The sequence below is a fragment of the Penaeus chinensis genome, chromosome 24 (genome assembly GCF_019202785.1).
Source record: "Penaeus chinensis breed Huanghai No. 1 chromosome 24, ASM1920278v2, whole genome shotgun sequence".
In the NCBI taxonomy this organism is placed as follows: domain Eukaryota; kingdom Metazoa; phylum Arthropoda; class Malacostraca; order Decapoda; family Penaeidae; genus Penaeus; species Penaeus chinensis.
Window position 1 is genome coordinate 13,550,938 of NC_061842.1, and position 19,081 is coordinate 13,570,018.

The 19,081-nt window shown below is 39.0% G+C and overlaps 1 protein-coding gene across 1 annotated transcript in view; it reads left to right on the forward strand.

Annotated features, from left to right (window-relative positions):
- The window catches only part of LOC125037746 (regulator of nonsense transcripts 1-like), a 19,050-nt gene extending 312 nt beyond the window's left edge, over window positions 1–18,738 (forward strand). The window contains exons 1-19 of the mRNA XM_047630942.1: window positions 1–27; window positions 4,933–5,040; window positions 5,298–5,447; window positions 6,175–6,347; window positions 6,491–6,703; window positions 7,466–7,638; window positions 7,860–8,067; window positions 8,220–8,385; window positions 8,837–9,031; window positions 9,252–9,340; window positions 9,450–9,552; window positions 10,053–10,187; window positions 13,342–13,576; window positions 13,784–14,010; window positions 14,696–14,929; window positions 15,068–15,320; window positions 15,570–15,901; window positions 16,080–16,265; window positions 16,539–18,738. The exon at window positions 1–27 is cut by the window's left edge and continues 312 nt beyond it. Coding sequence (XP_047486898.1) covers window positions 1–27; window positions 4,933–5,040; window positions 5,298–5,447; window positions 6,175–6,347; window positions 6,491–6,703; window positions 7,466–7,638; window positions 7,860–8,067; window positions 8,220–8,385; window positions 8,837–9,031; window positions 9,252–9,340; window positions 9,450–9,552; window positions 10,053–10,187; window positions 13,342–13,576; window positions 13,784–14,010; window positions 14,696–14,929; window positions 15,068–15,320; window positions 15,570–15,901; window positions 16,080–16,265; window positions 16,539–16,547 — 3,216 coding nt within the window. The 3' untranslated portion in view covers window positions 16,548–18,738. The remainder of the gene's footprint in view (window positions 28–4,932; window positions 5,041–5,297; window positions 5,448–6,174; window positions 6,348–6,490; window positions 6,704–7,465; window positions 7,639–7,859; window positions 8,068–8,219; window positions 8,386–8,836; window positions 9,032–9,251; window positions 9,341–9,449; window positions 9,553–10,052; window positions 10,188–13,341; window positions 13,577–13,783; window positions 14,011–14,695; window positions 14,930–15,067; window positions 15,321–15,569; window positions 15,902–16,079; window positions 16,266–16,538) is intronic.
- Window positions 18,739–19,081: the final 343 nt, after the last annotated feature.

Consider the following 19,081-nt stretch of genomic DNA (forward strand, 5'->3'; position numbering starts at 1 on the left):
GATAAGACTCAGGCTTCGCAGAGTCAGGTAATGCCAGCTGGGAGGAGTAGGATTTTTTTTTTCTTTCTTTTTCTCTTTTAATCGCGTCTTCATCTCCCTCTTCTTTTTTTGCTTCTGCTTTTTTCACCTCATGTGGGCTCTGTTTCAAAGTTTCCTGTCTGCTATTTTCTCGTAAGTCCTATATTATGGTTTCACCTCCACACTATTTCTCAGTATTTGCTTAGATCAAGATTCCACCATCACAGGAAAACAAACAAAACTTCACAATGTAAAAAAAAAGGCCAACCTGACACTCGCTGCCGTGTGCCTGTTGCCTTGGGCGGGCGAGGAACCACAGCCCAGTCCGGAATCTGGAAGTCCTCATACCCTGGCTAAGACCAACGAACGCGTGCGACGTCCACCCTGGCGAGAGGGCGCGCGTGACCACCCTGGCAGGGGATAGTAAGCCAGGGAACGGTCTAGTGTCTTTACCGTGCCGAAATGTCAGTTTGGGGGGGGGGGGTGTTTGCTAGCCCTTGGTGGAGCTTAAAGCGCAGTGGCATCACCTCTGCATCACGCGGTCTTTACTCCGGACAGATTTATGTGTTTGAAAAACGGATTCGGGCTGACTTGCGGCAAAAAACCATTTCGTTGACACGAGGAGGTGGTTTGAGTGGCAGAACAGCCTTTGGTAACTTGTCTTGCACCTTTTACCTTAACTGGCCCTCAGTATTGACAAAGAAGACTCTTTCACGGACATTTAGTTGCTGAAAATCGTCCAGGTCTTGAAATACAGTGTTAGTGTGAGATCTTGTAGTGTGAAGATATTGAACTTGGAACCACACCCTGTCTCAGGCTTTAAGTTCTACTAATCCAGTTAAACTGGGAAAATCTTGGGAAATCATTGCAGAAAAAAGACAGAAAATGAAAAAGAAGAAAGAGCAAGCCAAGTTCTATATTTGACTTAAAAGCAGTATACCCCAGGCAAGGGGAGATTTTGATAAGTCAGGGCCTGCTGTTCTAAAGCCATTGTAGATGTTACTGCCGATCTGACTAATGTGTTTTTAATTATTTTATCAAGAATAATGGTCATAAATATATATCCTTATCATAATTCACACTAAGTAGTATCAGGATAGAAAGTCTCATGATTTGTAAGGTTTAGGAGGTAAATTTTTTTTTTCTTTACTTTCTTTTTAACTGTACAACAAGTTGAATGCAGATTGTTGCATGCTTTACAGCAATCTTTCTGAATTGCTTCTTAAAGTTACCGGTAATGTCTCCCCCCCTCCCACACACACGCACATTATTACACCATTAGGCCATGTTCACAGGACTAATTTGCCACACACACTCATGAGCAGGTTATATACATTTGCCTAAAAACCACCAGTGTGCAGTTTGAGTCCATGTCAAGGAGGATGCTTTTTTTAAAAGTTACATTTATTGTATGTGATGTCATGTGATGTATACGAAGAGGTAACAGTTGGTTGAACAGATGCTTGGTGACTTTTCCTTTGAACTGGGTCATTGGGACATAGCCACTGGGGGTGTATGTGGACTTAGCTGGATGAACATTGATTCACAGACTTTATGATTTATTTGTTGGTATGGCTTACGGCAATTTTCCCCCTGTTCTATTATTATTTTGTAGTGCGTGTTGGCATCTCGGCTCACTGTTCTGGAGTGAGCATAACAAAAACAGAAGTGAATAGTCATGTTCTGCTGTTAATGATAAAACACATGCATGTATAATTTATAAAGAAAGCTATGCAGATGCATTTATTTTACCAAACTGAGTTAGTTTAAATTTAGTTATTTTTTATGTTAAGCTTTACATAAAGATTTAAGTTTAAGTTAGTTTAGTTTAGTTTGATTTAATCTAGTTTGTTCCAAAATAGTAGTCTCTTGTCTTTTTTAAAAAGGCTTCATTGCATTTGTAAATAGCTTGGGTCTTTTACTGGAAGTTTATGGGAATTCCAAGTTTCTCATAGCAACAGTTTTTATCTTGATAGGTAAAGACGACATGAAGTATGTGTAGTTAGGAAGTTGCCAGATAAGAGGGGAAGCTGGAGATTCTGTTTGTCTGCTTTTGTAAAAAGGCATGTGGTTTCTTTCCTTCTTTCTTTCTTTCTTTTTTGTGTGTTTGTGTTTTTCCTTTGTTTTTTTACTGTAAGGTATTACTATCTGAAAAAGGATTCCTACCAAAGACAGAAAAGGAAGTGACAGTTGAAAGTGCTTTGAATATTTTAAGGGTATTTGTTACCGAGAGCGACGCACCCTCCAGAAACAAAGGTCTCAATGCCAGGGTAGCCTGCGAACTCAAAACACAAACCTATCCATTCCAACCCTCAATTTATTCCCTAAACAGAGGGACAAACCCCTTTACCCCCCTCCCCTTTATTAGCACTTGGGGATAACCATAAAACGGACATTAAGAAGTCTGACAGTGTGAAGGTGTTGTGGACTTAGTCTCTAGGCAGTGACATGCAATGGACATTTTCGTCATTACATGGTAAATACGAGGGCATTGCAGATGTACCTGTGTTGCTTATACCTCTTTTTTTTATGCTCTATAAGATAGCAGTCTCTCTTTCCCTCTATTTCTGTGATTTGCTCTTAGTAACATTAACCATTTTTGAGTATACTAGAAAACATGCTAAGTATTACCAGTGTTAATAAGCATGTTTTTTTATGATGTTGGTTTGTGGCAGATGGAATTTGTTTGCGTTTGTTTAGTGACCTGTGTTTTTGATTGGCTGGTATCATATCCTTTTTCAATTCTGAGAATATCACGAAAGAACAGGGGAGACATATGATCCTCGTTGTCTTGTCTTCACCAGATGGCAAGGCATGGAAATGCAGTTATTTCAAATTATTTTTATCTTTGTTTATTTTTGTCATATTTTTGAAAATATGATAGAATTTTTTTATTTGTTTGAAACACATTCAGTAATTTGTTTTAAAAAATTACCTGGTTCTGTATAGTGATAATATACTGTATACTATAACTAAACTATACAAGGGAAGTGAGTAATAATGGCATTCATTTCTCTATACTGTGCAGTACAGAGTGGTGGAGGGATAATGGTAGACATACCATTTTTAAGCAAATTTGTGGTGAAGTTGCAAGCCTAGGAGAAATATATTTACATTGTAAGGTATTACCCTACATGTCTTCATAGCACAACCAAACTATTCTTGTAAATTTTTTAAAAAAGAGCCAATTGTCTAGATGATTACTTTTAAATATTCAATATGATTTTACTGAAATATCCATAAAGGCATCATATAAGTATTTTTGTTGCATCATAGCATGAACTTGCTGATGGTGGGAGGGCAAGTGTATGTGCCATTTCAGGTGTGATTTTAATTCATTAAATTTTACCGTTTAATGGCTTCACATGAGCTAAGTCACAGAGGAGTACCTAGTTCCACTTGTTTTCCCCTTTTAATGCTTTCCATTGATTTTTGTAAACATTTTTAATTTTTTTTTATTGGTATTTGTATTGTTGATAGCATTATAATTGCTATAATGTCAATAATAGTAATGAATATTTGCCCTACCAGCATCAAGTGTTACTGAATGAGGCAGTGCTCCCTACTTTTACAATAACACAGTATTGCAGACATGGATGATATGTCTATCCTTGTCATATGCATCACTATAAGTGTAGCTAAATGGGTTTTATTTATTTACTTGTATCCCAAAGCATTCTGATAATTTTCACTTTTAGTAAAAATAAATTTGATATACTTATAAAGAGTTCATAATTTGATAGATAGGCTAATTACATTTAAAGTTTCCTCCAGTATAAAAACCACTACCCTCTGCTATTGATAGTCAAATTGCTCCTATCCCTTTGTGTAATTGCAAAGCCCATCCTTCGACTCGTCAGCCATATTACATTTGGTAGTTTCTTTATTGTTTTAATGCAGTGCCAGCAACAGCTCCACTTTTATAATTCCCCCATTGTTATTTTGGCTAGTATTAGAACTCCATGTGTATAGTACCCTTGGTAATATTGTGGCTAGTTATTATATTGGGAGGGGAAATACTTTCATTTTCAAGTAATTTGAATTAGGAACTAGTCTGTGCTTTAATCATTGTAGTAAATGTTATTAAGAAGCATCAACTAAAGAAAAGTCCTACCGTCACAAAATTGATATTTGTAGATGGGGTGGCAAAGGCCACTATTGTTACCCATTCGGCAAGATTATTTTTGACACATGCTTCACCAGTGAGGGAAGCCAGAAGTGTGGGTGCCTCCTATTTATTCTGACTTGTATTTTATTATGGCATGGGAAAGGTTGTTGTGAAAGAAAAGAGTAGAGAAGTATGCAGATATTTTTTTTCATATAATAACTAAACCTGATTATACTTTGTAAGTCCCTCATACCTGTATGTAATCATAAAAAAAAGAAAAAAAATTGCTTGCAAGTAGTTTGTTTTCTAGTAAATTGTTGATTTTAATCTACTAGTATAAATGTATAAAGGGTTGTATTTTTTCACATTTGAAAATACTAAGTAATAAATGATCAAAAGAAAAAAGCAAGGAAGGTAAGCTTCCTTGTTGAATATGTAAAGTTATTTTTGGTTGTGTTACATTTACTTTGCAAAGGTTTGTTAATGCTTTACCTCTGAATGATTTCAGTCGTTGGAATTTTTTTATTGTCTGACTTCTGATTATCAGATTATTTTTTAGGTTATTGATTTATTTTGATGGTTATTATTTATAATTTTTTTTTTTCTCTCAGAGTGTGTAACCTTTCAGATTTATTTATTTATTTGTTTGTTTGTTTTACATATCTATATATTTTTTTTCTTTCCTATCTTTTCATAACTGTCTCCAAAGTATTTTCGTATAGCTTCAGTTCTGCACAAAGATACAGATCAGAATTATAACCTGTTGGCAGATGAAGAGTTCCTGATTTTTCTCTTTTTCTGTGCAGGTGACAGTGAATGGAGATGTGGTCGAGTCACAGCTAGAGAAAGTTACAGAGGCAGTTGCTGACCTGCAGTTTGAGGAGGAAGAGGAGGAATCTGCTTTTTATACCAAGGTTTGTAATGGGATTTTATTTTTGTATTTTCTATATTATTTTATTTATTCATAACTTTTATTGAAGTCAGGAACTTTGTTTCTCCCTTTGTAAGAACTATAAAATGGGATAAAAAGTAGCTGAGAATGTGAAAGAATTTTATTAACACAGCTTAGTCATTGTTGGTTTATAGTTAAACCAATATATGATAGTATTAAAAAAATAAAAGAAGGATGAAGAAATCAGGTATTAACTTATAATTATTCTCTAAACATCAGGAGCTGCCAGAATGGGCCTGCCGGTATTGTGGGATCCACGACCCTGCCTCGGTGGTCATGTGCAATGTGTGCCACAAGTGGTTCTGCAACGGACGAGGAAATACGTCTGGTTCCCACATTATCAACCACCTGGTCAGAGCCAAGCACAAGGTAAGCTGTTGCTCATTCATGGCAGAGATAAAAAAAAAAAAGCCAGTAGGAGGGGGAAGGGGAAGTTTGGAAGTATGACAAGGATTCATACTCCCCCCCCCCCTCTCTCTCTCTTTCTCTCTCTCTCTCTCTCTCTCTCTCTCTCTCTCTCTCTCTCTCTCTCTCTCTCTCTCTCCCTCCCTCCCTCCCTCCCTCCCCTCCCTCCCTCCCCTCCCTCCCTCCCTCCCTCCCCTCTATCTCCCCCTCCCCTCTCTCCCCCTCCCCCCCCTCTCTCTCCCCCTCCCCTCCCTCCCTCCCCCTCCCCTCCCTCTCTCCCCCTCCCCTCCCTCTCTCCCCCTCCCTTCTCTCCCCCTCTCTCCCCCTCCCTTCTCTCCCCCTCTCTCCCTCCCCTCCCTCCCTCCCTCCCCCTCCCCTCCCTCCCCCTCCCCCTCCCCTCCCCTCCCTCCCTCTCTCCCTCTCCTTCTCTCCCTCTCCCTCTCTCTCTCTCTCTCCCTCTCCCTCTCTCTCTCTCTCCCTCTCCCTCTCCTCTCCCTCTCCCTCTCCCTCTCCCCTCTCTTCCTCTCCCCCACCATTCTGCCCTCCCTCCCTCCCTCCCTCCCTCCCTCTTAACTCTGTCTCTTTCAACCAAAATTTGTCTTGATTGTCTTGTAAATGTACAAAGATCTTGAGATGTAGATTATTGAGTCTTGAAATCATTTTTATATATTTGCTCCCTTGATTTTTTTAGGAGGTTAGCCTACATAAGGATGGGTTGGTGCGAGACACGGTGCTGGAATGCTATGCTTGTGCCGTCAAAAATGTGTTTGTCCTCGGCTTTATCCCAGCTAAGGCAGAATCAGTGGTGGTGCTGTTGTGCCGTCAACCATGTGCAGCACAGAGCTCCTTGAGGGACATGAATTGGTAAGGGTATTGACAAGGAGAATATACATCTCTCATTCAGTGTGCATGTTTGTTTTATTTTATTTTTTATTTGAAGAAGTATGATATGAATACGATATGTTATTCTACATTATGAATTTTATGGTTAATATTCATTTCTGCAGGGATCCAGAGCAGTGGAAGCCACTCATCAGTGATAGAGCTCTTCTGCCATGGCTGGTACGTGTTCCATCTGAAGCTGAACAGCTGCGTGCACGTCAGATCACAGCGCAGCAGATCAACAAGCTAGAAGAACTGTGGAAGGAGAATGCTTCAGCCACTTTTGATGACCTTGAGAGACCTGGTGTGGATGAAGAGCCCCAGCAAGTCTGCCTTAGGTATGTAGTGTGTTTTATCTTTTCTTTTGTAATTGTGTGGTATTTATTTCTGAGGTTGATGGTGGTTTAGGTTGAATGTTGAGACATACAGGTTACATGATTATGAATTATGGTGATTTTTTTTTTCTTCTTCTTCTTCTCCTTCTCCTTCTTCTTCTTCTTCATCTTCTTTTTCTCCTTTCTTTCTTTTATAGATAAAATTTATTGTATTACAATTATAATTTTGAATAGGAATATATATCATCTAGTGTTATTGTACAATACGGTAGAATGTATATACAAAAAATCTTGATTACGCATTACATTTATACTGACTGTTAATTTCAGTAATAGTTATATAGTTATTTGAAGTGAAGGAAACTTGATTTGAATTTTAGTATCATATATGTTCATTTTAAGCTTTATAATCTCTCCATAGGAGAGTGCTTAGGAAATACTTTGTTCCTTTTCAGTGTGAGGAAAGGGGGCAGATCATTGCTAGCAAATTCTCAAGACCATATTTATGGTCTTGTAACATACAGAACAAAACTTGTACATATCATATACTACCTTGGTAATTACATAAAAATATAGATAAGGATCCACTAATCCACCAATATTCACAGATTATAAATTTAGTGACAAAAGATATCCTCTCTTTTAAGAATTTTTTTTTTTTAAGTGGCTTCTGCATATTAGAAAACTACTACACTACAGTTAATGGTTTTCTTATTTACGTATCTAGAAAACTGAAGTTGAGTTTTTAATTTGACTCAAAAACAGGTATGAGGATGGATTTCAGTACCAGAACATCTTTGGGCCACTTGTGAAGTTGGAGGCTGACTATGACAAGAAGTTGAAAGAGTCCCAGACACAGGACAAGATCGAGGTGCGCTGGGACATTGGCCTTAACAAGAAGATCTGTGCATACTTCACCTTGGCGAAGACTGATGGAGGTGAGTTGAATTTGAGTAAAAATTATAAAAGAAAGAGATAAAAGAAGTTTTTCTATGAGTAAGAGAATCTGTGGAGGGAAAATGTGCATCAGACCTTTTCTTTTGCAATCAATCCCATATGCTTTACAATTTTATTTGAATTTAAATAACGGTATACTTAGATTAATTAAAATTAAATGTTTATGCAACTCACTTGTTTTCTCTGATTGCTTCACACCCAGACATGCGCTTGATGCATGGAGATGAGCTGCGTCTGAGATACCTTGGGGACCTTCACAAGCCTTGGTCAGGGGTGGGACATGTCATCAAGATCCCTGACAACTTTGGTGAAGAGGTAGGAATTGAGCTCAAGTCTAACGTCGGAGTGCCAACTGACTGCAGGGACAAATTTGTTGTTGACTTTGTTTGGAAGTCTACGAGCTTCGACAGGTAAATGAACTGGGTAATTGCACTGTAATGAACTGGATATTGCTTTTTCTCTTCATACATATTACAAGTTAAATATTCATCTCTGTTTTGTTTTCTGTTTTTTTTTCTTTCACGTAAATTCTCTTCCACATTTTTTTCTTAACTTTTTACAGAATGCAAGCTGCTTTGCGCAAGTTTGCTGTCGATGATTCCTCAGTGTCTCCTTACATTTACCACCGTCTCTTGGGACATGTTGAAGTTGACGAGCTCCTCTTCCGTCACATCTATCTTCCCAAGCAGCTCTCTGCTCCCAATCTGCCAACACTCAACAACTCGCAGGTTTGTTCATATTCCTTGAATCCTTGCTATATCTTTTTAGTCATCTGATGTGAAGGGATGTTGGAAGGATTTCAGATTTTTCCCTGCTATAGCTGTGAATCCCTGTGACCTGTCAGGAAGGGGTTAAACAAGTAAACTCACATTGGGCATGGCATGTACATACATACTATGCCCGTCGACATTGGGTTAAAACATTCATAGTAAAGAGCAGATTTTAGGCGCTTAATCTAAGAACAAAATACTGGTGACATTCCATTGTATTTGATCCTTTGAAAATGTTTTAATCATAAACAAATCTTTCCTGGGGCATTGAGTGTAATGATTTTCAGAGACAGGACTCTCTTTGTGTATAAAGAAATAGATGAAAATATTGTTTGCATAATGTCATAATGCAGTATTGAAGTGTTTCTTCAAAATTAGGGTATTAAATGTTTTCCCTTGATCTTTCCAGCAATATGCTCTGAAGCATGCCCTGCAGCGCCCTCTTTCCCTGATCCAAGGTCCACCAGGCACAGGGAAGACCGTTACCTCCGCAACCATTGTGTACCAGCTGGTGAAGCAGACTGGAGGCTCCGTCCTGGTGTGCGCCCCGTCCAACACCGCTGTCGACCAGCTCACCGAGAAGATCCATAAGACCGGGCTCAAGGTAAGGGATTTGGTAGTTACTCTAGGATCATGGGCTCTGTTGGAGTGTAGAATTTGACTGACAAGGTAAATGTCATATAAGGTTGTGTTTGTCTCTTATTTTTGTTTTGTATTACCCATCTAAGAGAATGCCAGTTATGATGAAATTCTAATAATACCAGGTTTCAGAAATTTTGTTATTCATGGATGTGGACCAATGTAAGTGTTTTTTCTCCTGACAGGTTGTACGTCTATGTGCCAAGTCCCGTGAGGCCATTGATTCTCCTGTTTCTTTCTTGGCTTTGCACAACCAGATTCGGAACCTTGAGGAGTGAGTTACTTGTAATGCTGATTGATGATATATATTTGCAAATGGTAATCTTTACATGCAGAATTGGGCAGAGTTTTCATAGGTTGTAATGGAGCTATTATTCTAACAGTAATGGAGAGCTTCAGAAACTTCAGCAGTTAAAGGAAGAAACAGGTGAACTATCATCAGCCGATGAAAAGCGATTCCGCATGTTGAAGAAGCAGGCTGAGAAAGTGAGTGCTGGTTATTTTATTTTTCTGCTTTACAATATTTTTCACTTTGGGTTAAAGTAACATTTTGGCAGTATGTATTTCTTCTTTAGAAGACGTAATGCAGAATAAAATGCATTAATTATGGACTATGTTCTCTTACATTTATAAAGAGCATCATCAGAATTCACTTGAGCAATAGTGTTTGTTAGCAAAGGAGGCTGCAATATTGTGACATTTACCAGAATTCTAGTTTTAACCCTAGTGGGTGTCACTCATTCCGGTGACTTCTGGCAACCATCTACTTTTTTGGCCAGGGAGTCCGCTGTGTATAGTGGAACTTCCCGCCTGGTTCACTTTTATGAGTTGTGATGCCTATAGCCGTACCTGTCATGATGAGTTGGTTTTTCACGACGGCTATAAGTATGCCCTGCTATAAGAGGTCAAGAAAAAAGGTAAAAAAATTACCTTGTGTATTTGTAAAATTGGTGCAGCCCTTAGCTTACAGTAACTGTTTTTTCCAGACACTGTTGGAAGCAGCTGATGTGATATGTTGCACTTGTGTGGGAGCTGGAGATCCTCGTCTGGCACGACTGAAGTTCCACTCCATTCTCATAGATGAATCCATGCAGGCCACTGAGCCAGAGTGTATGGTTCCGGTACGTTTCATTTTTGTGTGTTGCATAATCCATAACCCCTTACTGATGGATGAAGAAAACTGAAAAAAACTTTGCACTCTGGAGATCAATGGCAATGCACTGACTTTGAGCGTGGGAATTCGGTACATCAAGCCGAACCACCGGCTTGTAGCACTTTGGCGTGTTGCCGAGGCGTACAGCCGCACTCCACAGATTGAGTGGTTTGTTATGACGCCTCCGAGCGTGACCTGTCGGGAAGGGGTTAAAGCATGAGAAAGGTTTTTGTGGCTCTTTCTGAATTAATGAATGAATGATGCATAGGATAGATATGATCAATGTAATATCTTTGATGTATGTAAAATATGCGATAATATACATATATGATATATAATATGTAATATATATTACATAGTGATACACATCACATGATACTTGATTCATGATACTTAATGATGTATAATATATAATCCATAATTCATGCTATATGATAACTATACTTTATATTTTATATATGTATATATATATATATATATATATATATATATATATAAAATGTTTTTTTCTTCTTTTTTTTTCTTTTTTTATAAGTATATATATTTTGTTTATTTTATATTTATATATAGATATATTTTATATATACTATATATATATATATATATATATATATATATATATATATATATATTATATATGTTATATATATAATATATATATATTTTATATATATACTTATAAATTATATTGTGTATATATATATTTAGTATATATATGTACATATACATATATATACATATATATATAATTACACTCACTCACTCACTCACTCACTCACTCATACACGCACACTCACATTCACTCCCTCACACTCACTCTCACTCTCACTCACTCACATTCACTCACATTCACTCTCACTCACTCACATTCACTCTCACTCTCACTCACACTCACTCATTCACATTCACTCTCACTCAAATAAACTCACTCACATTCACTCTCACTCTCACTCACTCACTCACACTCACACTCACTCACTCACTCACTCACATTCACTCTCACTCACACTCACATTCACTCACACTCACTCTCACTCACACTCACACTCACTCACTCACTCACTCACTCACATTCACTCTCACACTCATCCACTCACATTCACTCTCACTCACACTCATCCACTCACATTCACTCTCACTCACATTCACTCACACTCACACACTCACTCACACTCACACACTCACTCACACTCACACTCACACACTCACATTCACTCTCACTCACCCACTTACTCATCCACTCACTCACCCACCCACCCACCCACCCACTCACCCACTCACTCACCCACTCACTCACTTACTCACTCACTTACTCACCCACTCACTCACCCACTCACTCACTCACTCACTCACTCACCCACCCACCCACCCACCCACCCACCCACTCACTCACTTACTCACCCACTCACTCACTTACCCACTCACTCACTTACTCACCCACTCACATCACTCACTCACCCACTCACTCACTCACTCTCTCTCTCACTTACCTACTCACTCACTCTCACTCACCTACTCACTCACTCACTCACCTACTCACTCTCTCACTCACCTACTCACTCTCTCTCACTCACCTACTCACTCTCTCTCACTCACCTACTCACTCTCTCTCACTCACCTACTCACTCTCTCTCACTCACCTACTCACTCTCTCACTCGCCTACTCACTCTCTCTGTCGCCTACTCACTCTCTCTGTCGCCTACTCACTCTCTCTGTCGCCTACTCACTCTCTCTCACTCGCTTACTCACTCTCTCTCACTCGCTTACTCACTCTCTCTCACTCGCTTACTCACTCACTCTCACTTGCTTACTCACTCTCTCTCACTCACCTACTCACTCTCTCTCACTCACCTACTCACTCTCACTCACCTACTCACTCTCACTCACCTACTCACTCTCACTCACCTACTCACTCTCACTCACTCACTCTCCTACTCACCCACTCACTCACTCATTTGCACTCACTCACTCTCACCTACTCATGCACTCACTCACTCATTTGCACTCACTCACTCTCACCTACTCATGCACTCACTCACTCTCACCTACTCATTCACACTCACTCACCTACTCTCACTCACTCACCTACTCTCACTCACTCACCTACTCTCACTCACTCACCTACTCTCACTCACTCACCTACTCTCACTCACTCACCTACTCTCACTCACTCACCTACTCTCACTCACTCACCTACTCTCACTCACTCACCTACTCTCACTCACTCACACACACACACACACACACACACACACACACACACACACACACACACACACACACACACACACACACACACATACTCACATACACACACACACATTCTCTCTCTCTCTCTCTCTCTCTCTCTCTCTCTCTCTCTCTCTCTCTCTCTCTTGTCAGTGATTCCTTTACATTTCATGGTGATTTAGCCGGATTGAAACAATGAAAATATTGTGACATATTAAGGGGCCCCAGTGTCAAGACTGCAGAAACTGAAAAAAGTAGGATGTGGGTGTGAGCCTACTGTCACTCTGGGTCTGGAAACCTGATTTTGAATAAAAGGATGAGCTTCCTTATTTGCTCATTATATAAAAGTGTCATGTATGTACAATAGCTGTTTGTTTTATGGTATCAAACAGGGTTGCCTCTGAATGGTGAACCCAGAGGTAGAGGGATTAGACATTGCCATCATTGATATTTGCATGCTAAGCTAAACCTGTTATGCCTCAAGCTTTTTTTTTTTTTTTTTTTTTTTTTAATGTATAACAGGGAATGTCTATCAGAAGGAAATGATCTACGAACGCAATTGTTCTACATTAATAAGTGAAAGACTGTTTCATGGTTGACTACCTTTTAACCCAATGGCGCCGGGTATAGAAAATTAAAAAAAACTCTACGCTCTGGTGAACGGCGGCAGTGCGCCGACTCTGAGCGCGTGAATTCGGTACATCAAGCCGAATCATTGCCTCGGGGCGTTTTGGCGCGGTGCTATTGTTATGACGGCGATAGCCATGACCCGTCGCCATTGGGTTAAAACTAGGAATACAAATTTCTGCTCCCTTTAATTCATGTGTGTTTAGTAATATCTCATAACTATGATTCTTATACTTTCTTTACTGATTTTACTGCATTCCTACAGGTTGTGTTAGGAGCCAAGCAAGTCATTTTGGTAGGTGATCACTGCCAGCTTGGGCCCGTCGTCATGTGTAAGAAAGCTTCCCGTGCTGGTCTCTCGCAGTCGCTGTTTGAGCGTTTGGTTGTCTTGGGCATACGACCTTTCCGCCTCACCGTCCAATACCGCATGCACCCTCAGCTTGCTCAGTTCCCGTCTAACTTCTTTTATGAGGGATCTCTTCAGAATGGTGTTGTTGATGGTAAGATAGTGAGAGGGAGAAAGAGAGAAAGATACTTGATGTTGGTCTATATTGTGACTTATTCTGAATCCATTGGAATTTTACAGAAATTAATATTTTAGACAAAATGTATTTTTTAAAAGACATGAAATTTGAGAATGAAAGATGTGAAAAATTAAACAACAAATATCATTAGATTGAAATAGTAATGCCATGTTCTTTCCACAGCTGACCGCACCATGAAAGGCGTGAGTTTCCCATGGCCCCAACAAGATAAACCCCAGTTCTTCTATGTGACCTCGGGCCAGGAGGAAATTGCAGGGTCAGGAACTTCCTATCTGAACAGAACCGAGGCCTCCAGTGTTGAAAAACTTGTCACACGCTTCCTCAATTCAGGTGTCAAGCCAGAACAGATTGGTGTCATCACTCCCTATGAAGGCCAGAGAGCATACCTGGTTAGTTCTTTATTGTTTGTTTATTAAAGAAAAGGTTGATACAAGATCCTCTATTCTGTGTTTGGAAGTGTTTATTATTTATCACATTCTTATCTTATCTTGATAGTTATAATTCCTAATATGAATAAGGATGTTTTCATTACTTACAAAAACGAATTATTCTTTGACATTAACTAAAAAAAGAAAAATGTGCTTGGCATTCCAACCAATTGATCAGTATCTTGAGGAAGTACCTAAATTTTCAACTAGGATATTCTAGATCAGTTGTTCTCAAAATAAGGCACTTTCTAAAAGTAGTAGTTCTTTGCAGCAATGTGATGTGCCTCTATAGACCCTTGCATTGATGTTACGGGCAAATACTACCATGTTTCCCACTAATAGTACAACAATAATGCCTATTTCATATCTGTTAAAGTGATAATGTCTTAATCATATTTCTTGAATAACATTAATTTCTTACAAATGCAGTACTTAGAAAATTAAGCATTCCAATATTTTTCCTTCTTTTAAATCTGTGTAACTGAAGAGAAATGGGGAAGAGGAAGTGACACCAAAAAGTCTGAGAACCACTGTGCTAGATGAATGTATTGCTGCACATCAAGTGGTTTGAGGAGCATTACAAATTATTTTTCTTATAATGTTTCATATTTGGATGGATTCACAAGCATTTATTCTTCTGTATCAGGTTCAGTACATGCAGTACCAGGGACCTCTCAACCAGAAGCTGTATCAGCGCTTGGAGGTCGCAAGTGTGGATGCCTTCCAGGGCCGAGAGAAGGACATCATTATTATGTCCTGTGTGCGATCCAATGAGCACCAAGGAATTGGGTTCTTGTCAGACCCGCGTCGTCTTAATGTGGCTCTGACTCGAGCACGTTATGGCATCATCATTGTTGGAAACCCGAAAGTACTCTCTAAGGTAAATTATTTTTTCATGTAAGTTGTCTCTTTTCTGTTGTACACAAGTATATTGGATGTCAAAGTTCTCTCGATTGCAACCTGCTCTGTTTTATAACCTGATGAGGTTTTGAAAGTTAATTTTTCCTTCCAATTCCAGCAAGGACTATGGAACCACTTGTTGCATCACTTCAAGGAAAAGAAAGTTTTGGTGGAAGGGCCCCTCAACAACCTCAAGGAATCCATGATGCAGTTCAGCAAACCCAAGAGACTAATTAATGCAACCAACCCAGGCTCGCACTTCATGAACACGGCTATGTATGATGCGCGAGAGGCTATGGTTCCTGGCTCTATGTATGATAGGTCAGGTCAGCTCAATGGCTCTGCACCACCACCTTCTCAGTGCTTCAGAGGTAAGCTTGAAACACATTTTTTCTGTCTCGTTTGTCTGATGAATGAATAAAATTCTTAGCTCTTTATAATACAAGAGTATTTATCTCAAACTCTGTGATATTGCCCTACCACATTAGAAGGAGGTTAAAATCAAGTTCTTTCCAAGCATTTTCATTTTCACTGGTATACAATGAAGCCTATAAGTAGAAGTAGAAAAGATTTTCATCACTAATCTAAGAGCACCACATAACTAAACTTGTCTCCTACAGGACCACAGTATGATATGTATGGCCGAGCTCATGATTCTCTGGATTATATATCTGCTGACCACTCACAACCTGGGTTAAACAACTTGCCAGTGCCAGTGGGAATGTTCATGAACATGGCTCATGTACCACCTCGCTTCTACCAGCAACACCAGCAGGCTCTGGCACAAGCACGTGGAGGAAGAGGTGGTGCTCGAGGTGGCAGAGCTGGAGGCAGAAAGCCCAACAAAAACATGGGTGGTTCCAATGCTCTACAGTTGTCTCAACCCTTCAGCCAAGACCCCACCACACAAAGTTACTCACAGCCTGGTCTCACCCAAGGGCACCTCTCACAGGTAACATTAACATTGCTGGTCTGGCCTTTCTTAATTTTATTTTTAAATTTTTTTTCTGTGAATATTTTATGAAGAGAACTGTATTTTAACTTCCTTTGTAAGCAAATGGAATAGAAAATGTAAATATTTATTGTTATAACACAGGCTAGATAACATTTTCTTCTTCCCATGTGTACAGGGCATGTCTGGGCCTGGGTTGAGTGGGCTCTCACAAGGAGGACTGTCACAGGCAGAACTTTCCCAGGACTCGTACATGGTAGACCAGTTCCAGAGCCAGACAGATGGACTCCTCTCTCAGGACTCCACCTACCAGGGTGACCGTGCGTTCTTCACTCCAGCATCACAAACGCACCACTTCTCACAGGTATCCTCATAATGATTGTATTGTCTTTATTTAATATACAAGTTATTAATTCATATTTTGGAAGAATTACCCAGAATGGCTGATCATAACATTCCTATTTAGCTAAATGATATAGATTCTGTATGAAAATACATTCTTCCTAAATTTAGCATTTACAAAAAAAATGTATCATTTTTGTTTCAGTATGCTACATTTATATTCAGAAAAATGTAGATATGTTTGAAATTATACTTTTCAAAAAAGAATTAACGTTTACATACTTCTCTTTTTCAGCCGTACTGATGGTGAGTTGAGAGATCCCCTGGCGCATGAAAGGCGATGAAGCAGCGCACCAGAGCAGCAAGACATACGTGGAGCAACACAGGGGGACCCACAGCAGGCACAGCAGCAGTAGCAGCAGCGGCACAAGGAACAGCAGCCTAAGCAGTCCCCTCGTGTGGTCGAGTCACGTGCAGACCTCCCTGCCGTGGAAGCTGATGCAGGAGGCAACAGCAAACAGGACTGCTATGGCACTCATGAACATAGCCAAGGCAGGTGCTTACTCTCAAAGGTGAGACAAGACAGAAGGTGCCTTATATCCCAACATAGTTAATTCTCGGGTACGGATGATCCTTTGGCCACACCATGGATCTGGCCTGTCTATCAGCATAGATGACGGCTCCATAAAGAATGGATAACAGCCCAGCCCTTGATCCTCTGACCCGAGACATGCTCATGTCAACAAGAAGGAAGTGTAGGCACCTGAGAAAGAGAGAGAGAGCGCGAGAGAGAGAGGTAAGAGAGAACAAGAGCACAATGATGAGCAGCTTCCAGCCAGCCCCAGCCCCTCCCCCCTCCCTGCGGGTGCAGGAGAAGTGACCTCAGTGCTACCACACAGGACTGCCACGCTGTCATGACCTGCCTGTGTCCTGAACAGTGGCGATGCCCACACACTCCTACACGTCCTCTTCATTCCACTGGCAAAACACCAAGTGGAGGAGGAACAGGAGACTCCCATGATATTACACAACGTTTGTCAGCACTGTTTCTTTGTTCTGTTTAAAGTTTTCTTGTTTTTATATCATTCATGGATTCAGTATGTGATGGGTATTTGGTTTTAGTAATATGGTTTGCAAAAAATACACAAAAAAAGTAGCAGCCATGATTACATGTATGTGTACTTAATATACTTTTTCATTTCTATAACTGGACTGTAATGACAGAGCACACATTGTGTTCACAGGTGGCAGTAAAGTGATGAGGACAACTTGCTCTTTTGTTAATTTTTGGTTGGTGTCTGCATATTACAGCAATCCTTTGTTCAATATAATAAGCATATGGTAATTTTTCTGTACTTTTACACAAAAACTTATAGAATTAGTACAAGTACAAATTTCTGAAAAAAATAAAAATAAAAAAATGCATACATGTACTGCCAAAATTGTATTTGTTAATACAGTTATCATGCCATCTTTCAATGTCAAGAGTACAAGCTTACAAGCCATGCACGAGTAATTATAAACACCCTCTATAGAAAGATGTATGGCAATTTTAATTTGTTGTTATGGCATAGAAATCAAGGTTCTCTTATTATTTGTTGGTATATTGCTACAAATAACATCACAAAAGATTTATGGAAATTTTCTCTTCCCATATTTCCAGTTCTGAACACTCAATTTTATTTATTTTTAAAATTTTAGTATGAAAGACCTATAGGTCTTCAAAGATCTATGTGATTAAAAACAAAGTTATTATTCATGATGATGATTAATTATTATTATTATTATTATTATTTATAATCATTTTTTTTTATTATTATTATTATTATTATTATTATTATTTATAATCATTTTTTTTTTTTTTAATTTTTTATTTATTTTATATAAGGAATGAAAGTTATCTACTCACAGATAACAGTGCATACTGAGGAAAACCGCTTATCCTAGTAAGGGTTCTATGGAGTCTTTAGACTTTGTTTCCTTCTTTATGTACTGTTTTTGTAAATAGGTTAATTGGTCTGTTTAGTGTGTCCATCTCATTTCACAGAATTGGGAAGCAGTTTAATTTATAGTTTCATATGAACAGTAATGACTATTCACCATCTAAAAGAAACCATGCTTGGTGACCAACATTGAAACAGAACTGTCCTGTATTCACTGGTGATGAAATTCTGCTACAACTGTTATTGAATTGTTTAAATAGGCTTTCTTAAATGTATGCCCTATGAGAAAAAAAAAGTAAAAAAAAAAAAAAAGGTTGACACAGGGTTATATATTAGTAGGCTTGCATAATTCTGTAGAATATTGGGAAGGTCATCATATATATTTTTATTTTTCATTTTATTTTTTTTCTGTCAATTTGAGTGGCTCTAAGGTATATTGGTTATACCCCCACCCCATTTGAAGCTTTTATTTTATGAAATGATTGGGCCTTATGAAATGAACAACTTCCAAGGCAACATTGGTAATAACACCTAATAAATGAGTAAACAAGATTGATGTTTTTTCAAGTTCCTTCCATTGTTTGGAAGTTAATCTGACACAATGTTCTCTATGTTAACCATTAATATGGAGAAATGTACTAAATTACTTAAAGGAGACTTTTATTTATCAAAGTGGATATTGGGTAACTGCATTCAATCTAGTACCTCCAGGCTGGCTAAATTGCTGATCTGTCTGACTCTTGAGCTCTGTATAATCAGGGAACCAGCACATTTATCTTCATGCCATATACACTGGCAATGTCTTGGGATGTGGCTTATAAACATGATACTTGTCATCCAAAATTCCCCACATACTTTTGCAGGAATTTAATCTGCAAGATAGGGCTATAAACTG